This window comes from Rhinatrema bivittatum, chromosome 3, assembly GCF_901001135.1.
Source record: "Rhinatrema bivittatum chromosome 3, aRhiBiv1.1, whole genome shotgun sequence".
NCBI lineage: Eukaryota > Metazoa > Chordata > Amphibia > Gymnophiona > Rhinatrematidae > Rhinatrema > Rhinatrema bivittatum.
The window spans coordinates 48094475-48120679 of NC_042617.1; the positions used below are offsets into that span (position 1 = coordinate 48094475).

General features: G+C 45.5%; 1 protein-coding gene across 1 annotated transcript in view; it reads right to left on the reverse strand.

The window, feature by feature from the left end:
* KCTD3 (potassium channel tetramerization domain containing 3) overlaps nucleotides 1–26205 on the reverse strand; it is a 355533-nt gene that overhangs the window by 30123 nt on the left and 299205 nt on the right. The window contains exons 12-15 of the mRNA XM_029593200.1: nucleotides 18387–18503; nucleotides 12601–12771; nucleotides 5700–5855; nucleotides 4194–4290 (exon numbers count right to left, since the gene is read on the reverse strand). Coding sequence (XP_029449060.1) covers nucleotides 4194–4290; nucleotides 5700–5855; nucleotides 12601–12771; nucleotides 18387–18503 — 541 coding nt within the window. The remainder of the gene's footprint in view (nucleotides 1–4193; nucleotides 4291–5699; nucleotides 5856–12600; nucleotides 12772–18386; nucleotides 18504–26205) is intronic.

Below are 26205 nucleotides of genomic sequence, written 5' to 3' on the forward strand. Positions count from 1 at the left end.
TTGGAATTTGAGGGTACAGGATATTTTTGCCACCAATACAATTAATTACTGGAGCTTGACAACCCTCGATGACATCTCTAAGCAAATGGCACAGTCAAGGACATCATGCCCTAACCCCAAACATTACATACAAATTCATGATGGTAGCTTATGAACATCTTAAATTTGCAGTGGGAGAAGCTACTGGTTTTCGGCCACAAAGAGAAAATAGCTGAAGCAAAATTGAAGCTTAATATTTTGTGAAGAAAAAAAAAAAAAGATGACAGATGACAATTATTGAATCTTAGAATTGATAAAAAAACATGACTAAGGAGTGTTACCGGCTAGAGAAAAACTAATCAAAGAAGCCTTTAAATGACGGAAGAGGAAATACTCCATGATGGAACTGTCAGATGACTTCACCCAATTGTGTGGCTGATTCATCCTACTTGTCTATGGAAAAATGTAGCTTCATAATTGGATGTTTCAGCATGATCCATGTGTATTAATAAACTAATGTCAACTCCCACCTAAGACTATATTAATCCTAGTATCGATTATCAAATGTGAATGCCGGTAGAAATGAAAGATTAATTCATAAATATCAATGATTAGGAACCTTCATACTTATGACTGAAAATGGAAACATGTCTGCTTGCTTGTGCCCCAATCAAATTGTTTTCTAGTGATTTAAACACAAAAACATTTATTCTTTATGCAGCACTTAAAATGTGACTTCTCTGACATTTGAAGCAGCGTGTTTTGGAGAAATTATCCTGCTTTCATGGCTCTCTAGAGTTTCTTCACAAATGCTGGACTTGTGCATTAGCAGCATTATTTACAAATTTGCAAGAGTTGCACTATTAATAAATGACTCAACACATTTATTTATTTGACATTTTTCTATACCGATCTTCATGACAAGATTCATATCAAACTGGTTTACATGGAACTTAGGAATTAACAATATAACCTTATAACAGGAAGGCCAAAGCACAGTTACATATAACAGGGAGATTAAACTTGGGGGCTAGCGTAGCCAGGAAGTAAAAGGATAGCAAAAACTAGAGGTAGAATACATATGTATATACTGGGGCTGGACCGAGAGTCTAGCCAATTGGGCTGAGTCTGTTTGAGATGTATGTAGAAATATTGGAACTTAAGGGAAGGCTTGGCGGAAAAGCCAAGTTTTAAGTTTTTTTCGGAAGGTTAGAAGACAGGGTTCCAGTCTTAGGTCCGTCGGCAAGTTGTTCCAAATGACGAGGTCGGCTGTGGAGAATGCACGTTCTTTGGTGGAAGTTAGACGCGTGGATTTAGTTGGTGGGACTTGAAGGGTTCCTTTATATGCTTCTCTGATGGGTCTTGCAGAGGAGTAAAGTTTGAATGGGATCTGAAGGTCAAGAGGTAGTTGGTGGTGGATGGATTTGTGGATTATGGTGAGTGTCTTGTGCAAAATTCTGTATTTTAATGACAGCCAGTGCAGGTCTCGGAGGATGGGTGTGATATGAGCTCCCCGGTTAGTGTTGGTTAAGATTCTAGCTGCTGCGTTCTGGAGCATCTGTAGTGGTTTGGTAACGGAGATCGAGAGCCCTAAGAAGAGTGTGTTGCAGTAGTCAGTTTTAGAGAACAGTGTTGACTGGAGGACAGTTCTGAAGTCCTGGAAATGAAGAAGGGGTTTGAGTCTTTTCAAAACTTGAAGCTTATAGAAACAGTCCTTGGTGATGTTGTTGATTGATTTCTTTAAGTTCAGATGGTTATCAAGAATTACTCCTAAGTCTCTTACTTGAGTGGTCTGGGGGATAGGAACTGTCTGATCGGTGCTCGGGGGAGATAAGAAGGATTTCTGTTTTGGCTGCATTGAGAACCAGGTTCAGGCTGGCAAGTAGGCGGTTAATGGACTTAAGACAATTCTCCCAGTAGTTAAGCGTTTTTGGGAGGGATTATTTTATAGGGATCAAGATCTGAACGTCATCTGCGTAGAGGAAGTGTATTAGGTTTAGGTTTGTGAGCAGCTGACAGAGGGGCAGTAGGTAGATGTTGAAGAGGGTAGGGGATAGAGAAGAGCCTTGGGGAACACCTAGAGTTGATTTAAATTTAGGGGATTCTTTGTTATTGATTCTAACCTTAAAGCTTCTGTTGATGAGGAAGAAGTTGAACCATCTGAGGGCATTTCCAGTTAATCCGATGTCCGAGAGGCAATTTAGAAGGATGGTGTGGTACATGGTGTCAAATGCCACAGAGATGTCTAAGAGGACAAGCAGGAATGACAGCCCTTTGTCTAGGCCCAAGAGGATGTGGTCTGATAGTGAGATGAGGAGGGTTTTTGTACTGGATGATTTACGGAAGCCGTACTGGGAAGGGTATAGAATTTTGTGTTCCTCTAGGTAGTCTGAGAGCTGTGTGTTCACCACTTTCTCTGTGAGTTTCGCTAGGAAAGGGAGGTTGGAAATGGGTCGGAAGTTGGAGAGTTCTTTTGTGTCCAGGTTGGGTTTCTTCAGGAGGGGTTTGAGGGATGCCGTTTTTAGCTCATCCAGGTATATTCCTTGGGCTAGGGAGCAGTTTATGATATCAGCCAGTGATCTGGAGATAGCACCCGGGATGAGGAGCAGGAGTTTAGTTGGGATGTGGTCCGTCGGATGGCTGGATGGTTTCAACTTCTTAAGGGTGGATTCAATCTCCAGAGGGGTAGTGGGCTCCAAGGTGTCGAGGGTGGCTCCACGGTGAAATGTAGTGTTGGAGTTTAGGGTTGGAAGGATTGAGTTGGTGGGGAGAAGCGCTAGTGTGTTCGCAATTTTATCCTGAAAGAAGAGAGCTAGCTCATTTGCTTTGGATTGAGCCTGGTCATCCTGGATGGTCGGGGCAGAGGGTTTAGTGAGTTGGGATACATAGGAAAACAGGGCCCTGGCATCATATTGAATGTCATGAATTTTGCTGGCATAATAGTCTTTTTTTGCCTGTAAAAGGGAGATCTTGTAAAGATGCATGGTGCGTTTATAATTGGCTAGTGTTGTGGTGTTGGGGTTTTTCCACCAAGTGCCTTCCTTGTGTCTGAGGTCTTGCTTCATCCGTTTTAGTTCTGGTGAGAACCAGGATTGTTTTCTTTTTTGTGTCCAATTGATAGTTTTAGTCGCTTTGGGGCAAAGTTTGTTAGCTATTGACTCCGTGATATTGCGCCAGGATAGAAGTGCTGAGTTGGGGTTGGAGATATCCAGGTTAGGGAGATCCTTGGATAGATATTCACCGAGTGTGTCGGAGGCACATGATTTCCTGAAGTGGATGGTGGAATGAGGTTGTGGTTGAATAGGGTTTACTTGAGTTTTGAGAGTAGCTGATATCAAGGAATGGTCGGACCAGGGGACAGGGGTGCAGTCTGGAACGTTATTGGATGATAGGTATGAGTTTAAGAAGACGAGGTCGAGAGTGTGTCCTGCTTTATGGGTGGGTTTATTGATAATTTGTTCAAAGCCCATTGCCTGGAGTGTGGCGAGGAAGGTTTCACAATTGGGGGAGAGCTGGGAAACGTCGACATGCAGATTGAAGTCCCCCAGAATCATAGCTGGTGAATCTATGTTGATGTGTTTAGCAATGGTTTCTATGAGAGGTGAGGTATCAGCGTCTAGTAATCCTGGTGGGGCGTATACTAGGAGAATTTGAACAGACCTAGTTCCAGTTTTTTGGAGGAGGTCTTGACTGGTTGCTGACTGAGATTGAGTTCTTTTTTGGTGGCTAGGAGTAGACCGCCCCCTCTTTTTTTGAGTCTTGGGATTGAGAAAAAGTCATATAGGTGTATCGGTAGCTGATTTATCAAGGGGGTGTCAGAACTTGATTTATCAAGGGGGTGTCAGAACACATGAGGATCAATTTAAGTAAGAGAGTGAAGGCTGTGTGTTTGAATCACTAGGAACCGATAGAGTGGGGCACAAACAAGAGGTCATGTTTCCATTTTTAGGTGCATAAGTACCCAGCCCATAAGTATGAAGGTTCCTCATCATTACTATTTATGAATTAATCTTTCATTTCTAACAGTGTTCACATTTGAGAATAAATACTAGGATTAATATTGTTTTAGAGAGGAGTTCACATTTATTTACACACACATTTTTATCTCCTCTTCGGATTCTGTTACTGGCTTTTCAGCATGCTCCATGCTCCTTTGCAACAATCCCCTCCTTATCTATACTTTCAAACTGCTTTAACTAGAATGAAAAGATTACCTTTTACCAGTAGAAGACAGTCTTACAAAGAGTTTGTTAGTTATGGGAACAACTTTTTGAATGAACACCTGTTGGTCATCCCTCTCTCCAAAAGGCCCTGTAAATCAGAATAAAGAGTCAATTTTTCGATAGTGTCATAAAAACAACAATGGGAAAGAACTACAACTATTTACATCAAAGTGCAGAACTTGATTACTTCTTGAAGAGTACAGTAGTTGCCTAGTGGTTAGAGTGCAGGCTGTGAAGCCAGGAAATCAGGGTTCAAATCCCACTAACACTTCTTGTGATCTTGGGAAAGTCATGTCATTCTCCATTGCCTCAGGTACAAATTCACTGTTGCCAGCCAAAGTCAATGCTATCATTAAATATTAGTCTAGTCATGGTTTTGTTATAATCTTAAGGCCTAATTTACTAAGCATTTACCACAAGGAAAACCTTGGTAAATCAGGTTCTCAGTTTGTGTTGAGAACAATGCAATTTACAGATGCACAAGTATACTATAAAGCATGACTACAAAGACGTCAGCAAAAAAAAAAAAATAAAGGCCAATGACAACCAAGAATCAGAAAGCAATAATTTAAATCATCAAAAGATCCACATTAGAGTGGCAATGAACAAACCAGTCCTGGTAGGGTTTTTTTTTCATAACTTTCACCCTAATGCAGCTTATATATTGTATCTTGTAGAATACACTGGGTTGAGTGCTAGATAAGAAATGATTCAGAATAATTTCAGAACAGGGGCTTAGGATGGCAATTCTGCAAACTCTCCTCAGGCATAATGACCTCATCAAAGTGAGTCAACAACAAAGAATACCTTGTACAATATGGAAAATTACCCTGAAACAGAATCAAACTGTTTTTGGAAATGATGAAAACAGATGAAAACAGTCACAAAATCTGACAAATTCCTGGGTAACAAACATTTTAGATACTACACAAAATATGCAAAATAGAAATAATGAATAAATATCCCTTTGTACTGCAGAATTACTAATCTTTTGTACACTATACATAAAAACTAAAGTAACAATGAAGAAGCTAAAGGACACTAAACAAAACTAATATCGAAAAAGTCCAAGAGAGGTGACATTTACTGATTATAATCTGTGCCTACAACCATCGACTGATTTGCACTGTTTTATGATACCAGAAGGATAGTGATGAATATTGTCCCCTCTCTTGAACTTTTTTGATACCATACATAAAGAAAGATTTAAATATTCTTATTTATTTATTTATTTTTCTATACCGACATTCGATTTGGTATATCACATCGGTTTACATCTAACAATATGTCTAAGGCGAACCTTGTAATGACATAGTACATTATAACAGCTTAACTGAGAGCTGGTTATGTTACAATAACGGTTTTATACAATTATAACGGGCTTGAATGGCATAACTTAATTACTTCTTGCTGAAGTAAACCATTGAGAATATCTTAATGTTAAAACAGTGTGAAACTTGCCCATAAATTTAGAAGGCAGAGAAATGTTTAGTTTACCTATATCATTTCCCGAAGAGTAGCTACCATGACTCTCGGTCTCCTCCAAAGATAAGATTTTGAATGAGGCAAGAGGAGTTGACCCTGGTTGTGTGGATATCATTCCTCTGAAGCGGGTCACTGTCCATGTGCGAACATGGTTATTATCAGCACAAACTGAAACAAGAATTAAACCATGCCTACAAATTATTTAATTGTATTTAACTAGGCAGTAAGATTAAAATATCATATCATAAAAAGAAATTGCTTCCCAATGACTGCAATGTTAACAATGTAAGTTCCCAAGCAGGGATAATATGTTGGTAAGTGCCATCTACATCAAACTATGCTGCCAATTCAACAAAGCAGCAACACTGAGTAGAAATAGTGCTGCCCCTTTAAATCATCTAGAATCCATCAAAATGTCATACAAAGAAATTCATGAAGGTTCATAAGCTTTGCCACTGACTTCCATGGCAAAATTTCACATTAACACGTATATAAGAAAATTGGTTCTTACCTGATAATTTTCGTTCCTGTAGTACCAATGGATCAGTCCAGAACTCCTGGGTTAATTCATCCCTGCCAGCAGATGGAGACAGATAAAGCCTCGCTGACACTGCTTGAAAACCCCTGGTGCCACCTGCAGTAGCTCAGTATTGATCTGTACCCAAGCTGAAAAAACACTGTGCAATAACGGACTAAAAACTTGTCAATCAACTTGAAAAAATTAATAAGTTCACAACAAAGAATGGAAGTTTGCTGAAAAACAGTTATAGCAAAGCAGAAGACTCTCCCCTCAAACCCAGGTGGGTTCTGGGCTGATCCGTTGGTACTACAGGAACGAAAATTATCAGGTAAGAACCAATTTTCTTTTCCCTGTATGTACCCGATTCAGCCCAGAACTCCTGGGATGTACCAAAGCTTCCTAGAGAGGGTGGGACTTGGAGAGTCCCGCTCGCAAGACACTTTCACCAACAGACCTGGAATCCGAAAATCCAAAATCCAAACGGTAAATCCTTGCAAAAGTATGCAGCGACTTCCAAGTCGCCGCTCTGCAAATCTCCTGCGGAGACACCAACTGAGCCTCTGCCCATGAAGCAGCCTGAGCTCACGTTGAGTGGGCTCTCAAACCGACAGGAACCTAGCGGCCCTTGAGAATATACACTGATCCAATAGCCTCCTTAATCCATCTGGCAATCGTTGCTTTGGAGGCCTTGGTCCCCTTCTTTGGACCACTCCATGACACAGATGATCCGACCGTCTGAAGTCATTAGTAACCTTGAGATAACAAAGCAAGGTTCTGCGGACATCTAACATCTTAAGCTCTCTAGCATGCTGCGTCGAAACATCAAAGTTAGTAAACGCTGGAAGCTCTATAGTCTGATTAACATGAAAGGCAGAAATCACCTTTGGGACAAAAGAAGGAACTGTGCGCAACATAATCCCTGAATCAGATATTTGGAGAAAAGGATCCCTACACGACAAGGCCTGCAATTCCGAAATCCTCCTAGCGGAACAAATGGCCACCAAGAACACAACCTTGAGAGTCAAATCTTTAAGAGTCGCTCTCCTAATTGGCTCAAAAGGAGCATCACACAGGACTCGCAGAACCAGATTAAGGCTCCAGGGAGGGCAAATTTTCCACACCGGTGGACGCAAATTCTTAACTCCCTGAAGAAAACGCTGTACGTCCAGGTGAGATGATAGAGAATAACCCTGAATCTTGCCTTGTAAGCAAGCCAGCGCCGCTACCTGCACTTTAAGGGAATTAAAAGCAAGACCTTTAGCTAAACCCTCTTGAAGAAAAGACAAGAGTTGAGCAATCGAGGCCTGGACCGCCAGAACCCCTCGGTCGGTACACCAAGCCTCAAACACTTTCCAGACCCGAACATATGAGAGGGAAGTGGATTGCTGCTGAGCCTGTAAAAGAGTAGCAATCACCGGTTCTGGATATCCTCTCCGCCACAAGCGATGCCTCTCAAAAGCCAAGCCACTAAACAAAAATGATCTGCCTGGTCAGAAAATACGGGACCTTGATGAAGGAGTTCCGGTAGATGACTCAGGCACAACGGACCGTCCACCGCTAGATTGACAAGATCTGCGAACCACAAGTGACGCAGCCACTCTGGAGCCACTAGGATCACCTTCCCGGGGTGCTTCTCTATTCTGCGCAAAACTTTGCCCACCAGTGGCTACAGCGGGAACACATATAGCAAGACTGTCGGAGGCCAAGGCACAACTAGAGTGTCGACTCCCTCTGCCCCGTACTCCCTCCAGCGACTGAAGAACCGAGGAGCTTTCACACTGAGATGAGTTGCCAACAAATCGACGTGGGGACGGCCCCACCATCTCCGAATGAGCCGCATTGCGGACTCCGCCAACTCCCACTCGCCTGGATCTAAGGTTTGATGACTGAGAAAATTGGCCTGAACGTTGTTGACCCCTGCGATATGAGAGGCTGCTAGCTGAATCAAGTACCGTTCCACCCAGTGAAACAACTCTTGTGCTTCCATCGCTACCCCCTGGCTCTTGGTCCCGCCTTGACGATTGATATACGCAACTGTTGTCGCGTTGTCCGAGAGAACTCTGACCGAATGACCCTGAATGAGGGGAAGAAAGGTTTGAAGTGCCAGCCGTACCACTCTGGTCTCAAACAGATTGATTGGCCACGAGGCTTCCCCCGCCGACCAAGTGCCCTAGGCCGACTGCCGCTCGCAGACTGCTCCCCAACCAGAGTGACTGGCATTGGTAGTGAGAACCACCCAGTCTGGAACCTCTAAGGCTGACTCCATGTTGCAGATTGGAAGACTGTGGCCACCATGATAGGCTGTCCCGCGCCAAAGCATCCAGCAAAACGGGTAAATGAAAGGCCTGCGACAGAGGATCCCATTTGTCCAATAGAGTCCTCTGAAGTGGACGCATATGCGCGAAGGCCCACGGTAGTAGTGCTAGAGTCGAAGCCATCGAACCCAGAACTTGTAGAAAATCCCAGGCTCGTGGTATCCTCAACGCCAACAAGTGGCGAACTTGGGACTGTAATTTGAGCATCCTCTCCTGTGTGAGAAACACCCTGCCTTGGCTCGTGTCGAAACGAGCGCAGAGGTATTCGAGTACCTTGGACGGCTCCAAGTGACTCTTCGTCCTGTTTACCACCCAGCTGAGAGACTCCAACAGTCGAACCACTTTCTGAACTGACGAACGGCAAGCCTCCAATGACTTCTCCCGAATTAGCCAATCGTCGAGATAAGGATGCACCAACACCCCTTCGTGCCGGAGAGCCACCGCCACCACTACCAACTCCTTGGTGAATGTGTGAGGAGCCGTCGCTAGACCGAAAGGCAGAGCTTGGAATTGGAAATGCTGACCCAACACCGCGAAGCATAGGAATCGCTGATGCGCTGGACGAATTGGGATATGCAAGTATGCCTCCGTCAGATCGAGTGAGGCCAAGAACTCCCAAGAACGGACTGCCGCAATTACCAACCGTAGCGTCTTCATTTGAAACCATGGGATGTATAAGGACTGGTTGACAGATTTGAGATCCAGAATGGGGCGAAACGTTCCTTCCTTTTTGGGACAACGAAATAGATGGCGTAGCGACCTCTGCCCCGCTCGCGAGGCGGTACTGGAACCACCGCTCCCAAATCACGCAACCTTCGCAAAGTCTCTCGGACTGCTCGACGCTTCAACGAGAAACCGCAAGGGGAGACTAAGAAGAGGTCGCGAACGGAGTGTGCAAACTCTAAGGTGTAACAGTCTCTTATCACCAAGAGGACCCACTGATCCTGCGTAATTTTCGTCCCCGTAAAAATCTGCCAGCCGGCCCCCTATATAGGGAACGGTGGAGCGGACCGGCCTCGCTTCATTGGGAGGACTTGACCACTGCCGCTCCTCCAGTCGCGGGAGCTCTAAAAGGTCACCGCCCGCCACAAAAGGACTGACCCCAACAGGAGCCCCGCGATTGCTGTAAAGGCTTTTGGGGCTGCACCCCTATGGCCCCTCTGGAAGGACGAGACCGTCTGGCGTACCTGAAGTGCGACCTGAATTGAAATGCCCTGCGATTCCTCGGCTTGTCCTCTGGCAGCCGGTGAACCTTTGTCTCACTCAACTGCTTGAGGAGCTGTTCCAGTTGCTCTCAAAACAAGAGACGACCCTTGAAAGGCAAAGAACCTAACTGGGCCTTGGAAGAAACATCCGTTGACCAGTGACGGAGCCATAGTAACTGTCTGGCCGCGACTGCCGAACTCATGACACGCGATAGCAAACGTACCAAGTCGTATAGCGCATCCGCTACATATGCGACCGATGCCTCCACGCAATCCGCATCTGATGTGTCAGCCCCAGGAGGTGCATCCTAAAATTCTGCACCCATCTCAGACATGCCCTCTGCATGAAGCCGGAGCACATGGCCGCCCAGAGGCCCAAGGCTGCACTTTCAAAAACCCTCTTAAGGTGAAGCTCCAGCTTCTGGTCTTGGACATCCTTTAGGGCAGCAGCCCCCTCAACCGGAATCGTAGTCTTTTTCGTGACCGCGGAAACCGCCGCATCTACCTGCAGGAGCACAAAAAGCTCCAAGGTCTCTTCTGGCAATGGACAGAGCTTGGCCATAACCCTACCATCTCTGAAACTGGAGTCCGGGGAATCCCATTCATGCTCAATCAATAGCTTCACATACCTATGATATTGAAAAGCGGAAGGCAGAGCACAAAGACTGTCCAAAACGGGATCTGCACCATCCACCTCCAGAGCCTCCTGCAGGGGTTTTATCCCCAGCTCCTCAAGAACCTGCAGAAGCAGAGGCACCAGCTCCTCCCTCCGGAACAGCCGAAGAATTTTGGGATCATCCCCTTCTGCCATCGACTGCATTCCGGTGTCATCTCCCTGGTCCGGATCTGGCAACCCAAGATCAGGCGCTGAAAACCCTGACGCCACACCAGCCGGCTGGGCCGGGACCTGCGATCCCCCTGGGGCTCTCACGGAGCTAGACCCGACGGGAACACCAGAGTTCTGCGGTTGCGCAGGCCCTGGCCCAGAATTGGTACACTGCAGACCCGGATTCTGAGGGGCTAAAACCCCCGGAGACCCCCCACCCCCTCCTGCTGCACCAGATAAGCCTGGTGCAACAGGAGAATAAAATCTGGGGAAAAGGGACGTGCATCCGGAGGAAATTTGGGAATCTGGTCTCCCCTCCACTCCCTGAGGTAAGGGACCTGAAGATCCTGCTCCCACAGCAAGCCCCTGTGCATCGGGAGGCCCAGGATGGACGGGGGAGAGCCATGGAGGAGAATCCCCTCTCCCTCAGATAATGGTGGTGCGCGAATCATCATTCAAAATGGCCGCCGCTCCTGTCTTGAGGGAGCCGGCAGCCCCCGAGGCAGCAGAAGCTTGCAAACCCGGCCCAATCGCCGCAGCTGCCCCTCCCGGGAGAAGGGATCCCAAACAAAAGCCTGATCTGCTGAGGCGCGCAGGGACCGCCCCACACGCGCAGCAAGACGACATGCGAACCATGCCGGTAAGCAAAGTAAAATTAACAAACAAATCCAAGAAAAGTGCCGAAAAAACAACCCGGCCGGGGCAAAGGGGAGGGGGGGAACAAGAGGGGAAAGACACCCCAGGGCCTTACCTTCAACCTACTTCCTTCCTGTGTAAAACTTTTTTTTTTTTTTTTTTTACTTTAAAAGTTAACAAAAAACAGTGCTTCTCTCCCAGAGCTGCAAGGAGCTGTCCAGCTCAAAACAGCTGCTGAAGTAACCGGAGAGAAACCTCTGTCCCAAAAAGAAAAGGGCTGCAAGCTGCACAGCCAGCCTCGTGAGGGGAGGGATCTGGACCACCAGATGTACACTCCACAGAACAACTTGGACCTCGACCAGTCCACTTCAACCAAGCAGAGAATGGTTCCTAAAGGAACCAATCCCCTGGGAGGAAGGCTCACCCAAAAAGAAAAAAGGAGCAGGGTAAAAGAAAAAGCCCTGCAGGTTAATGCACCAGCCATCTGCTGGAGACAGATAAATACTGAGCTACTGCAGGTGGCACCAGGGGTTTTCAAGCAGTGTCAGTGAAGCTTTATCTGTCTCCATCTGCTGGCAGGGATGAATTAACCCAGGAGTTCTGGACTGATCCGGGTACTTACAGGGAATTATAGTTTGCTGTAGCTTCCTGGGAAATTTAAATGGGTCAAACCTACATACTCAACTTAAAGAATCAAGGTTAACATTTTACAGCAACCACTAATATTCAGTGCCTGTGTGCTTATATATGTAGGCTGCCAGAACGCTATCTTCACCTCAAAGTACAATGCAAGCTGTTTTCTTAGAGAAGCTACCTGATGAAGCACACACTCAAAGCATGGTAAGGATAAGGTCAGCCATCTGTAAATACCACAGTGACATAAGACTCCTTTATACTTTTTATCTAGACATCAGATCTTCCTCTAGCCTGGTAATTATAAACAGTGACATCTTTCTGATGAAAGCCTTTCCTATCCCTGCAATATAACTCTTTTCGACTGTAGAGTTTTGATCTAATTTTTGACTTTACATTATCCCTCACCTATTCAGGAATGAAAACAGTTTTTAGTCAAATAAGTGTCAATGAAAATGACTCACATTCCATAACTGAGCTTAAAGCTGTTTCTCTTTATGCTCACATTTCAAGATAAAATAAAATCTTCTTTCCCCACCCCTCCCCCCTTTAGTCTAACACATTTTCCTTTAAACATTTTCACTGTTTTTTGGCATTTTGCAGATTTGAGACGGTTGACAGGTTGCTGGAAACACATATTGTCCTTAAATTAAATTTCTGTTTTGAGGGATTTTTGTACTGCACCACATTGTAATTCTACAATATGTCCTAGAAAAAATGAGAAGGAAGGAAGGAACAGGAAGAGACATTAACATACACAAACATACAAAAAGATTACCTGATACAAGATGTTTCTCTGATAGCATTATCTTTGTAACTGGACTTCGATGAACTGTGAAAGTCTGGAAAAGTTGGGGGCCAGATCCGACAGTTTCCGGGTGCTGCACAATCACTCTCACTGCTCCAGAACTGGTGCCATAAGCAATCTCAATCCAGTTACCACTCACACCTAAAAAAGCGCACACACAATCTATAAACTACTAACAGAAATGCTGTTATTAATCTTATACAGAGAAAGAAAAGTCTTCCTGTCAAGGACTGAATTATTGATTAATCCAGTACAGGTGACTGATTTAGTATAAACTGGCTGAGCACAAATCCAAAAACAAATTTTGCATAATGAAGAGAAATGTACTACACACAAACAATGTCAGTGCAACAAATATTTAGCATATTTGTCTGAGGCTTTTATCAATGCAATATAATTCTAGCATTGCTCACAATGCATGACAATTCATGTTTTGTGCGAACTAAAAATCTGGACAAAAATTACCGCAGAGAATAATAAAAGTTATATCAATTAGTAATCTGTGTGAATTATTCTGTTTTCAATTATTATAAATGCCTATGGTTTGTTCTTAAAATAATCTGATGGCAGGAGTAATTCTGAATCAGCTGTTTTAGATGTAGAAGGCCATCTATATAACTGCATACTCTGCAACAAAATGCAGGGTGCTTACTACCGTCTTTCTTCATATTACAATATCATTCTAAAGAAACCAACTGATGAAAATCAAAATTGCTTATCTGTAATAGGTGTTATCCCAAGACAGCAGGATGTAGTCCTCACGTATGGGTGATGTCACTGGACGGAGCCCTATCACGGAAAACTTTCTGTCAAAGTTTCTAGAAACTTTAGACTGGCACACTGAGCCCACTGAGCATGCCCAGCATGCCATTATCCCTCGAGCCACAGGGGTCTCCCTTCAGTCTTGTTTGTAACAGTAAGTGTAAGCGAAAAAATAAAATAATGAAACGTTTCAGACCCAACTTCGCGGGATGGCGGGTAGGTTTCGTGAGGACTTCATCCTGCTGTCCTGGGATAACACCTATTTCAGGTAAGCAATTTTGCTTTAACCCAGGATCAGCAGGATGATAGTCCTCACATATGGGTGATTAGCAAGCTACAGGCTGTGTCATGTTTCATCACTTATGTAAATAAACAAACGCTAATTATGCTCACAAGTCATCATGAGGTCGGCCCCTTGCCTCCCTCCCATACTCCATTGTATTTAGTACTTTTATCTTGTTCCCCCTCTTTTTTTCCTACTCCCAGTTAAGGCTTCCTTGTTATTATGTAACTTTATGCTCCTTTAATTTATCTCTTGTTGATTGGTTGGTTATAGTCACTGCTTTGTTCTATGTAAACCGAGTTGATTTGATTTGTATCAAGAAAGTCGGTATATAAAAGCCTTTAATAAATAATAAAAATAAATGTTTGTTTTGGACCAACAGCGTACAACTTGTGCAACAGGCACAACAACTGGTGGAAAAAATGAGGCAGCTTGAAATCACAGCAGGTTGGATGTGGAAGGAGTTGGGATTATACTGGAAATAAGTTCTTTAAGACAGATTGTCCAAAGGCTGAATCTTGTCATCCTTTCTTGTCCAGGCAGTAATGAGCTGCAAATGTATGAAGAGAACTCCATGTTGCAGCTTTTAGATGTCAGCAATTGGTACTGAATGATAGTGTGCTACTGAGGTTGCCATTCGTGTGGTTGGAACTGGCGACTGAGTCGATCCGCCACTACGTTGTGAATGCCTGCCAGATAAGTTGCCCGGAGAAACATTGCGTGGTTGAGGTCCCAGCCCCAAATCTGTGCAGCTTCTTGACAAAGGAGATACGAGCCCATACCTCCCTGTTTGTTGATGTACCACATGGCTACTGTGTTATCCGTTTGGATCAGAACAGTCTTGTGTGAAAGGCAGTCCTTGAACGCATGCAGCGCATAGCGTATAGCTCGAAGTTCCAGGAAATTGATTTGAAATGTTGCTTCGAGTTTTGTCCAAGTTCCCTGAGTTTGGAGTGTGTCTATGTGAGCTCCCCAACCCAAGGTGGATGCATCTGTAGTTAAAATTATCTGTGGGACTGGTTGTTGGAAGGGTAGGCCCTTGCGCAAATTGTCCGTGTTTGCCCACCAAAGTAGAGATGAACGTAGCTGGTGGGTTACTTGAATTGAAGAATGCAGTGGTTGAATGGCTTGGATCCATTGTGATCTTAAAGTCCACTGAGTTACTCGCATAGCTAGTCTTGCCGTAGGAGTGACATGCACTGTGGAGGCCACGTGGCCTAGTAAAGTTAGAAACTGATGAGATGTTGCTTGTTTGTTTGAATCGAGTTTGCCAATAGGGATAGTGTTTCTGCTCGATCTTCAGGTAGAAAGGCCTTTGCGAGGATGATGTTCAATTTTGCTCCTATGAATTGAAGAAGATGAGATGGAGTAAGATGGGATTTTTGATAGTTGATGAGAAAACCCATCGAATGGAGAACCGTAATTGTTTGATTGAGAGAAGTTAGAGCACCTTGTAGAGATTGACTTCTGATAAGCCAGTCGTCTAAGTATGGAAACACATGGACACTTTGCTTGTGCAAGTGTGCTGCTACTACTGCCAGACATTTTGTGAATACTCTGGGAGCAGAGTCAAGTCCGAATGGCAAAACTCTGTATTGGAAATGTTGCTGACCCACCATGAAGCGCAGGTACTTGCGATGAGGAGGGAATATTGGAATGTGAGCGTAAGCGTCTTGGAGATCCAAAGAACAAAGCCAATCCCCTTTTTGAAGATGAGGAAGCATGGTGCCTAGGGATACCACCCTGAACTTTTCTTTCTTGAGAAATTTGTTGAGATTTCAGAGATCGAGGATGGGACGTAGGCCCCTGGTTGTCTTTGGAATGAGGAAATACAGGGAATAGAACCCTCTGCCTTGCTGAGACCGGGGCACCGGTTCTACAGCCCCGGATTTCAGAAGGGTGGACAATTCTACTTGTAACTGAAACATGTGATGTTTGTTGAGATTAACCTGAGTTGGTGGAAATTCTGTGGGAGTTGAGAGAAAGTTGAGTTGGTATCCTCAAGATATTATGGACAGAACCCATTGATACCTTGTTATTGTAACCCAATTGTGGTAAAATTTGGATAATCTGCCTCCTACGGGGAGTTCTGGCCGAGGATTTGTGGAGAGGCTGAGTTCCCTGGATGGATTTTCAAAAGCCCGCTGCAGGTCCTGTCTGAGTAGCAGGTTGGGGCCTAGTCGTCCTTTGCTGACGTGATTGTGTTCTTTGTTGGGTTCTGGGTTGCCTGGGCCTAGACGCAGGAGGATAATATCTTTTTTGACGGTAATAGGGTCGTCTCATGTCTCTCCTTTGAGGTCTATGAGTGGCATGTGTAGTGGGGTCCTGGGGAAGGGAGGAAAGGTGTCGTAAGGGCTCATTATGTTCTTTCAACTGAGACACCGCTTCCTGTACCTTTGTACCAAATAAACTGTCCCCTGTACAGGGGAGGTCCACCAATTTATCTTGGACCTCTGGCCTAAGGTCTGAGGCCTTAAGCCAGGCCCACCTTCTGGCACTAATGCCTGAGGCTGCCACCCTTGAAGCTGTCTTGAAAGAATCGTATGTAGCTCTTACTTCGTGTTTACCAGCTTCAAAAGCTTTATTTATGATGCTTTGTGCAGGTTCTCTATATTCTTGTGGAAGAGATGGAATAAATTCTTCCATTTGCTTCCAGAGGTTTATCTGGTATTGGGTGATATACAATTGATAGGATGAGATCCTAGAATTGAGCATTGCACCTTGAAATACCTTGCGGCATAGAGAATCTAAGAACCTGTTGTCCTTTCCAGGAGGATTGGATGAGTGAACGCTTGTCCTTTTAGCCTTTTTCTGTGCAGATTCCACAACTACCGAATTGTGGGGTAGCTGTGATTTTTGATAGCCAGGCGTGGCTTGAACCAAGTATGTGGAGTCCATCCTTTTGTTTACTGAGGGAACAGAGCAGGGATGTTCCCACAGTCGGTGTTGTAGTTGTAGGAGGACATCATGTATAGGTATTGCCATTACTTGTTTAGGAGGGTCAACAAATTGTAAGACCTCTAGAGTTTGGTGGCGGAGATCCTGCTCTGACTAACTTAAAAGGGATAGAGTCAGCCATGTCTTGCACAAAGGTAGAAAAGGTAAGATCCTCTGGAGGGGATTGTTTTCTAGGGTGTGGTGGTGAAGGATCAGACATAAAGGTTTCAGAAGAAGTGTCTGATGCAGTATCACTCCATGTGTCATAATCCGGAGTGTGCTGTGGTTTCATCACAGTTTTTGGTGGAGGAATCAAACCAGAGGGCCCTGGTAGGGGATCCTGAGGAGAAGAGTCCTCTTCTTGCAGATCTGAGGGCAAAGAGTCCAATAAATCCTGGTATTTCTTCTGTATAACGGAATAGAATGCTGCTTCTGATGATACTGGGGCCCCAGGAGGAAGCAGCATCGTCGATGAAGCGTGTGGCATCGATGGTAGAGGATTTCGATGTGTGTTTCGATGGCATCGTCGATGTTCCAGTTTTTTATGTGACGGTGCAGAAGTGACAATAGGCACCGATATTTGAACCGAGGATGTAGTTAGTATCGATGTAATCTCTGAAGCGAGAGGAGGCATCGATGTCGGCATCGATGTAGTAGGAGTACTTGATGTCCGTGGCATCGGGGATTCCCGCGGCATAGGGAAGGTACCCGGCATCGGCGCCGTCGCCGGAACTAAATCGGTCATCGGTACCGGTATCGGTGACATCAGAGGTAAGGAAGACGTCACCAGCATCGGCGGTATCGCCGGCAACGGTGTAGTCACCGGTAGGTGTTCCTTTATGGCCTGCAGTACCGCTTCTTTGATGAATAATGTCAAGTCTTGTGGTACTGGGGGAACGCTCGACACCGGTGGAGGCGGAGACATTATTACCTGCAGTGGAGCCGGTTCTACCGAGGGAGGCCTAGGCGACAGCGAGGTATCTTTGTGCTTAGGCCGCTTTTCGCTCGGTTCCTCATGGGAGGATACGGTCGGTGATGTCGAGGCATGCCAATGACGATGTTTATGTCTAGGCCTTACCTCCGTTGCCGAACGTATCGATACCGTCGACGGTGTTGGCGAGGATCTGTCTCCCGAACCGTCCGGTCGGCGCTTTAACAAAATTTTCTTGAGAGCTCCTGCTGGTGATGATTTCGATGAAGTCGATGGTGAAGGAATCAATTGTAGACGGAAAAGTTGTTCTATTTTTTCGGAAAAATGAAGACTAGAGTGAGACCCCTGTGGCAGAGAATATCATGGCATGCTGGGCATGCTCAGTGGCCTCACAGTGCCAGTCAAAAATTTCTAAAAACTGACAGAAGTTTTTCTCGCAATAGAGCTCCGTCAGTGACATCACCCATATGTGAGGACTAGCATCCTGCTTGTCCTGGGATAAAACTCTTTCAACATTTCTGAACAAAAAAACTTCATTGTTCCAGCACTCATCAGCAATACAGGTGTCCATAAACTCAAAGTGACTCAATGCTTTCTGTTGCTTCAGAACCAAATATGATATAAACCATTTTTATGTGACATTTACATCCATTTGATCTAGATCAGAATTTAAAAGACAAAAAATTATCTGGGTCTTCTATGGTGGTAATATTTTGCTGCTGCTGAAAAGTGAAAAAATAAAATTATCTTTATTTCTTTTTTTAAGAAACCAACATTGTTACAAGATGTTTTTCTCAATAAGCTTTAAAGAAAGGTGAAAGTGAAAAAATGTGTTATACCAACTTGTTTTAGGTGTAAGGTATACACTGAGAGCAGTAATAGCATCATTTGAGGGGTCATGATAGAGTTCTGTCACCAGAAGGTCATTGTCCTTCATTCTCAAAGGAAATTTCTGCATATCTGTAAAAGAAAACCATGAATTACCTCTGAAGGTGAAAGTCAAACCAAACAGGTTGTGTGAAAGCTAGCAATTCCACCAAAGACAGCATTATTAAGAGTGTTCTCAATTTATGGGACAGCTTTCGCATTCAGTCAGATGACAGTCCATGCTGATTGGAAGGAATGTTTCCTCTAATTTTTTGGTGAGTGTGAGTCACCAACCCAGGTGCTCTTTCTACCATCACACAAATCACTTACCAATGCTACTACCAGGGATCGGAGCTGTTTCCTCCTCTCTCCCTTTTTCTCTCCATCTTCCTCTTTTCAGGTTCTATTTCTTCCCTTCATTGCAATTTTTTCTCACTCATCTTTCAGCCCCCACACTTACCTCTCCAATTCATTTTTCTCTTTCCTATACTTTTATTCTTTTTGTCTCCCAATTCCACCATCTCCTCCTATTCTTTCATCATCACAGCACACTTTCACTATAATGCTTCCTTTTCATCACTCCACATTCTTATATCTTGGCTGCAGGGGATATATTTTTTTCATATTTTAAGAGTAGGAGGTGGGAAGAGAGAAACTGGCCCCAGGGGTATTGTTTACATTTAAAGAGTTGGGAGTGAAGGGGGTGCTGTTTCTTTTTTTTTTTTAAAGAGAATTATCCAGCTAGTACTTGATTTTTTAGCAAAGGCAAACAGTTTAGTTGGAGAATCCAGCCACAATAAATCTAGCTGGTCAAATTTTGACCAGCTAGATCCACACGAATTTTCAGCTGAAAACCTAGTTGGTTGGATTTAGCTGAATATTCTTCTAAAGATAACCGGCTAAAATTAGGCAGTTATCTTACCCACTCAGCAGGTCTTTGAATATCTACTTCCAAGTCATTGCATATGCAAAAGATAGTGAAGACAAAGAGCAGCAGTTATCTTGTTCAATCTCTTTGGATCCAAATAAAAATAGCTAGAATTTTGTGACAGGGGCTCTTATATACATTTTAAAATGAATTTTCAAAAGGTTTTATGTACTTAGATGGACTTTTAAAACTGCCCGGGGGATTGTGCATGTAAAGGAAAATTGGTTCTTACCTGCTAATTTTCGTTCTTGTAATACCACAGATCAGTCCAGACAAGTGGGATGTACCAAAGCAACCCTATACCAGGCGGGAACCCGAAAGACCCGCTCTCAGCACACTCTCACTGAACGCTGCCACCTCCGGCATGCGTACATCCAATCAGTAATGCCTAGTAAAAGTATGAAGGGAGGACCAAACAGTGGCCCTACATATCTCTTGGGGAGACACCTGCTGACACTCGGCCCATGAAGCCGCTTGAGCGCGACTGGAATGAGCTTAAAGACCTACTGGAACCGCGTGGCCCTTACAAACATAGGCCAAGCTAATAGTTTCTTTCAACCAGCGGGCCAAAGAAGCTTTGAATGCTTTTTCCCCCTTCTTCGCTCCACTTAACAAAACAAACAGATGTTCAGATCATCTGAAAGAATTTGTGACCTTCAAATTGAGCAACAGGGTGGGCAGTACATCCAAGAGATGAAGATCTTTACCCATCGAAGGATCACAAGACCAGCCTGGAAACCCCAGCAACTCCACTATGATTCACATGAAAGGCAGAGACCACTTTAAGATGAAAAGAAGGCACCATACATAAACAAACCTTGTTGACAGAAATCCGCAAGAAAGGGTCACGGCAAGAAAGGGCTTGTAATTCCGAAATTCGCCTGTTCGAACAAATGGCAACCAAAAAGACAGTCTTCAAGGTAAGGACCTTAAGAACATAAGAAATTGCCATGCTGGATCAGACCAAGGGTCCATCAAGCCCAGCATCCTATTTCCAACAGTGGACAAACCAGGCCACAAGAACCTGGCAAGTATACCAACACTAAGATGGTCCCATGTTACTGATGCCAGTAATAGCAGAGGCCATTCCCTAAGTCAACTTGATTAATAGCAGTTAATGGACTTTTCCTCCAAGAACTTATCCAAACCTTTTTTAAACCCAGCTACACTAACTGCACCAACCACATCCTCTGGCAACAAATTCCAGAGCTTAATTGTGAATTGAGTGAAAGAATTTTCTCCGATAAGTCTTAAATGTGCTACTTGCTAACTTCATGGAGTGCCCCCTAGTCCTTCTATTATCCAAAAGTGTAACTAACCGATTCATATCTACTCGTTCAAGACCTCTATCATATCCCCCCCTCAGCTGTCTCTTCTCCAAGCTGAACAGCCCTAACCTCTTCAGCCTTTCCTCATAGGAGAGCTGTTTCATCCCTTTTATCATTTTGGTGGCCCTTCTCTGTACCTTCTCCATTGCAACTATATCTTTGAGATGCGGCGACCAGAATTGTACATAGTATTCAAGGTGCGATCACACCATGGAGCGAAACAGAGGCATTATGACATTTTCTGTTTTGTTAACCATTCCCTTCTTAATAATTCCTAACATTGTTTGCTTTTTTAACTGCTGCAGCACATCGAGCAGACTATTTCAAAGTATTATTCACTATGATGCCCAGATCTTTTTCCTGGCTGGGAGCTCCTAATATGGAACCTAACATCGTGTAACTACAGCAAGGGTTATTTTTCCCTATAGGCAACACCTTGCACTTGTCCACATTAAATTTCACCTGCCATTTGGATGCCCAATCTTCCAGTCTCACAAGGTCCTCCTGCAATGATTCACAATCCGCTTGTGATTTAACTACTCTGAATAATTTTGTATCATCTGCAAATTTTATAACCTCACTCGTCGTATTCCTTTCCAGATCATTTATAAATATAATGAAAAGCACCGGTCCAAGTACAGATCCCTGAGGCACTCCACTGTTTACCCTTTTCCACTGAGAAAATTGACCATTTAATCCTATTCTGTTTCCTGTCTTTTAACCAGATTGTAATCCACGAAAGGACATCACCTCCTATCCCATGACTTTTTAGTTTTCTTAGAAGCCTCCCATGAGGGACTTTGTCAAATGCCTTCTGAAAATCCAAATACACTACATCTACCGGTTCACCTTTATCCACATGTTTATTAACCCCTTTAAAAAAAAAATGAAGCAGATTTGTGAGGCAAGACTTCCCTTGGGTAAATCCATGTTAACTGTGTTCCATTAAATCATGTCTTTCTATATACTCTGTGATTTTGATTTTGAGTAGTTTCCACTATTTTTCCCAGCACTGAGGTCAGGCTCACTGGTCTATAGTTTCCCGGATCGCCCCTGGAACCCTTTTTAAATATTGGTGTTACATTGGCCACCCTCCAGTCTTCAAGTACAATGGATGATTTTAAAGATAGGTTAGAAATTTTAACTAATAGATCTGAAATTTCATTTTTTAGTTCCTTCAGAACCCTAGGATGTATACCATCCGGTCCAGGTGATTTGATACTCTTTAGTTTGTCAATCTGGCCTACTACATCTTCCAGGCCCACAGTGATTTGGTTCAGTTCATCTGACTCATCAGCCTTCAAAGAAGCGCGACCCAAAGTTTCAAAGGGAGCCTCATAGAGAAACCACAACACCAAACTGAGATTCCACTCCGGGCACCCATTCCGTAGAGGAGGACGCAGATGCTTAACGCCCTTCAGGAAACGCACGACGTCAGGATGAGAGGCCAAAGGCTTGCCCTGTATCTTCTCTCTGAGACAACCCAGGGCAGAGACCTGGACCCAAAGTGAGCTATAAGCCAAACCTTTGGACAAGCCCTGCTTCAAAAAGGACAAAATGTGCGGGACAAACCAGCAGCGGATCTAAAATCTGTTGACCACATCAGAACTCAAAAACCGTCCATACTCTAGAACAGGGCTTCCCAAACCTGTCCTGGGGACCTCACAGCCAGTCGGATTTTCAGGATATCCACAATGAATATGCATGAGATACATTTGCATATCATGGAGACTCAGTATATCAAATTTATCTCATGCACATTCATTGTGGATATCCTAAAACCCGACTGGCTGTGTGGTCCCCAGGACAGGTTTGAGAAGCCCTGCTCTAGAATAAGTATTGGAAGTAGCAGGACGTATAGCCTGAAGGAGGACAGCAATAACCGGCTTCAAATAAACCTTCAGGCACAATCTCTGCCTCTCAAAAGCCAGGCTGCGAGACAGAAGTGATCCGCCCGATCCGAAAATATTGGTCCTTGGCGAAGCAACACCTGCAAGTGAGCCAGCCACAGAGGCCAGTCCACTGTGAGATGTACCAGATTGGCGAACCATGGACGTCATGGCTACTCTGGTGCCACCAGAACCACCAAACCTGGATGGGTCTATATATGCCTGAGCACCTGCACTATGAGGGGCTACGGAGGGAAAACGTAGAGAAGGATCCCTGTCGGTCACAGGCACACTAGCGCATCGAAGCCCACTGCCCCGGTCTCCCGCCCGCGACTGAAGAACATTTCCCTTCTTGGCATTGGCCCGTGTCGCCATGAGGTCCAGCTGAGGGGGTCCCTCAATGGGAACAAATGTGATTCCAGGCTTCCGGGGATAGTTCCCACGCCCCAGGATCCAACTTTTGTCAGCTGAGATAGTCCGTTTGTACATTGTTCACTCCTGCGATGTGGGAGGCCACTCTGCCCTCGAGATGAAGCTCCGCCCACACAAACAAGAGCTGGACCTCGCAAGGCACCATGGGTAGCATACATTAACCTTGGCGGTTAATGTATGCTACCATTGTCGCATTGTCCGAAAACACTCTCACCATCCAACCGTGGACCAAAGGCAGAAGCACTTGGAGGGCCCTGTGCACCGCCCGCGTTTCCAATCGATTGATGGAACAGGTCTGCTCCAACACCAACCAGAGCCAACCTGCCTAGACACACTGCTCCCCAGCTCCTAAGATTGGCATCCGTGATGACCACCACTCAACTCTGGGACTTTGAGGGGCATTCCTTTCTCCAAATTGCTCCCCAACATCCACCACGCTAGGCTGGACCTGGCCTCTCTCAGAAAAGACAAGGGAAGAAAGTACTGATACGACAGGAGGTTCCATTGGGATAATATCGCTTTCTGCAACAGGCACATATATGAGCGAACGCTCAAGGAACTAGCTCCAACGTTGAGGCCATTGAGCCCAGGATTTGCAAGTAATCCCAGACCTTTGGGACAGGGAGGTGGGGCAAGCAAGTTATCTGACCCTAAAGCTTGACCACCCTGTTGGTTGAGGAACACTCTGCCCTGCTGAGTATCGAATCAGGCCCCCCAAGTACTCCAAGGACTGAGAAGGCACCAGGTGACCTCTTTGCCAGATTGATGAGCCAGCCCTGCAATTCCAGCAGAGACCTCACTTTGTGCACTGAACGCGGGCACTCTTATGTCTTCGCTCGGATGAGCCAGTCGTCCAGACAGAGATGTGCACCAATACTCTCTCCCTTCTCAGGGCCGCCGCTACCACCATCATCACATTCATGAAGGTTCGAAGAGCAGTGGCTAGCCTGAAGGGAAGGGCCTGAAACTGAAAATGCTGATCCAGCACCTTGAACCGGAAAAACCTCTGGAGGTCCTGCTGAATGGGGATGTGCAGGTAGGCCTCGGTGAGATCCAGAGATGACCAAAACTCTCCTTTTCGGACCACCAACATCACGGTAGCAACACCTCCATCTGGAAGCGTGGCACCTTTAAACTCAGATTCACCTTTTGCAGGTCCAATGTGGGACGAAAGGTCCCTCCTTTTTTGGAACTACAAAATAAATGGAGTACCTTCCCTGCCCTTGTTCGGATAGCGGAACCGGTACTATAGCCTCTAGGCTTATCAATCTTTGAAGTGTCTCTTCTATCACCATACACTTGTTTCGGGAAAGACAGTGCGACTCCAGAAAGACCTGCCTGAGCAGGCAAGAACTAAGGCGTAACCTTCCCTGACAACCTCCAGAACCCATTGATCGGAGGTGATCTTGGTCCACTACTAGTAAAAGCGAGACACCCTGCCTCCAATCGACTGCGAGGAATGGACCGGCCTGACTACATTGGGAAGTTTTGCTTCCACCAGCTCCCTGAGCGGTCCTGCCTCTAGAAGGCTTCCCTGAACCCAGAAAGGACTGCTGTATACCCAAGGACTGCCTCAACACTGAGGTCCCGGGGCCTTCCTGGAACGAAATTTCCTCAGGGGTCGGGAGGAAAATGGCTTCTTCATCATTTTCTTATCCTCTGGTAGCCTGTTGCCTTTTGTTTTTCCCCAGGATTTTATAAGCTGATAGAGGTCCTTCCCAAACAGAAGTTTGCCTTTAAAAGGGCAGGTTACAGAACTGCGATTTGGACGATATATCTGCTTACCAATTACGCAGTCACAAAAGCCGTCTCGCTGCCACTGCTGAAACCATGCTCCACACAGTGGTGCGCACTAGATCATACAAAGCATCTGCCACATAGACGACTCCCGCCTCAAGACGAGCTGCTTGGGAAGGGGATGGCATTCCCAAGGACGTCTGCTCCTATGGCTTCTGGATCCAACATAAACAAGAGCACTGCATTAGGCTGGCACAGACCGCAGTGTGGAGACCTAGTGCTGACACCTCAAACATCCACTTGAGCTGAACCTCCAATTTGCAGTCCTGAACATTTTTCAGAGTGGCAGCACCTGCTATCGGGATTGTGGTCTTTTTGTGACTGCTGACACTGCGGCAGCCACCTTCGGAGTTTTAAGGCGATCCAAATGCTCCTGCAACAAGGGATAAAGCTTTGCCATCGCTCTCCCAACCTTCAAGCCAGCTTCCGGGGAGTCCCACTCCCGGCTAATTAGCTTCTGGATCTTCTTCGGGATGGGAAAGATGCTGGCTGGCCCCCACAGACCATCTATAACCGGATTGGCATCCTTGCTATTCGACTCCTCCAGAGAGCTTCATACCCAATTCCTCCAAAACCTGGGGAATAAAAGGCTGCAACTCCTCCCTCTTGAAAAGGCAGATCACCCGAGGATCATAGCCCTCCGCATCAGGCCCTTCAGACGTGACTTTATCTTCTCTAGGCCCATCTGGATTTGAGGGCTGCGTCTCATCAGGGTCTGCATCCAGATCTGCCGCTGGTGAGGAATCACCCTGAGGTTCATCGAAGTCCTCAAGATTTCCTTGGTCCAAGTCAAAGCGCACAGAACAGGATCCCCAAGGCAGCACACCTGATACTGAGGGACCCGCAAGGGACTCCCCGAGGCCTCTTAGCGGAACCCAAGGGGCTGTCCTTGAACCTCCACTTTCCTGCTTCCTGAGCCAGGAAAGCCTCATGCATAAGGAGGACGAATTCTGGAGAAAATCCCCTCGAGCCCCCACCAGACTACTGGGGCCCAACTCAGCCTCCTCCTCCTCGTGCCACTGAATCACATGCTCAGTGGTGCCAGTCAAAGTTCTAGAAACTTTGACAAAAGTGTTCCGTGATTGGGCTCCATCCTGATGATGTCACCCATGTGAGGACTACCATCCTGCTTGTCCTGTGAGAAGACTGTGCTCCCTTACTCAGGTCCCCCTCCACTGAAGAAGGACCTGGTCCCCTGGGGCCCCCCCGTAGCTCCTGATGACGAGAAGCCCTCCAAGGCTTAGGATTTTTGGCAGAGGAACCCTCCCCCCCAACGCACAAACTGTGCAGAGGGAGAGGGAGTTTAGATAAGCAGACCAAACGCCGCAGACCCAACAGGCCTCTACACACAGTTTGTCTGCCATCGGGCCGGCCTATTCCTGTCCTCAAGCAGAGACAAGGGAATTCACGGGGAGAGGGAC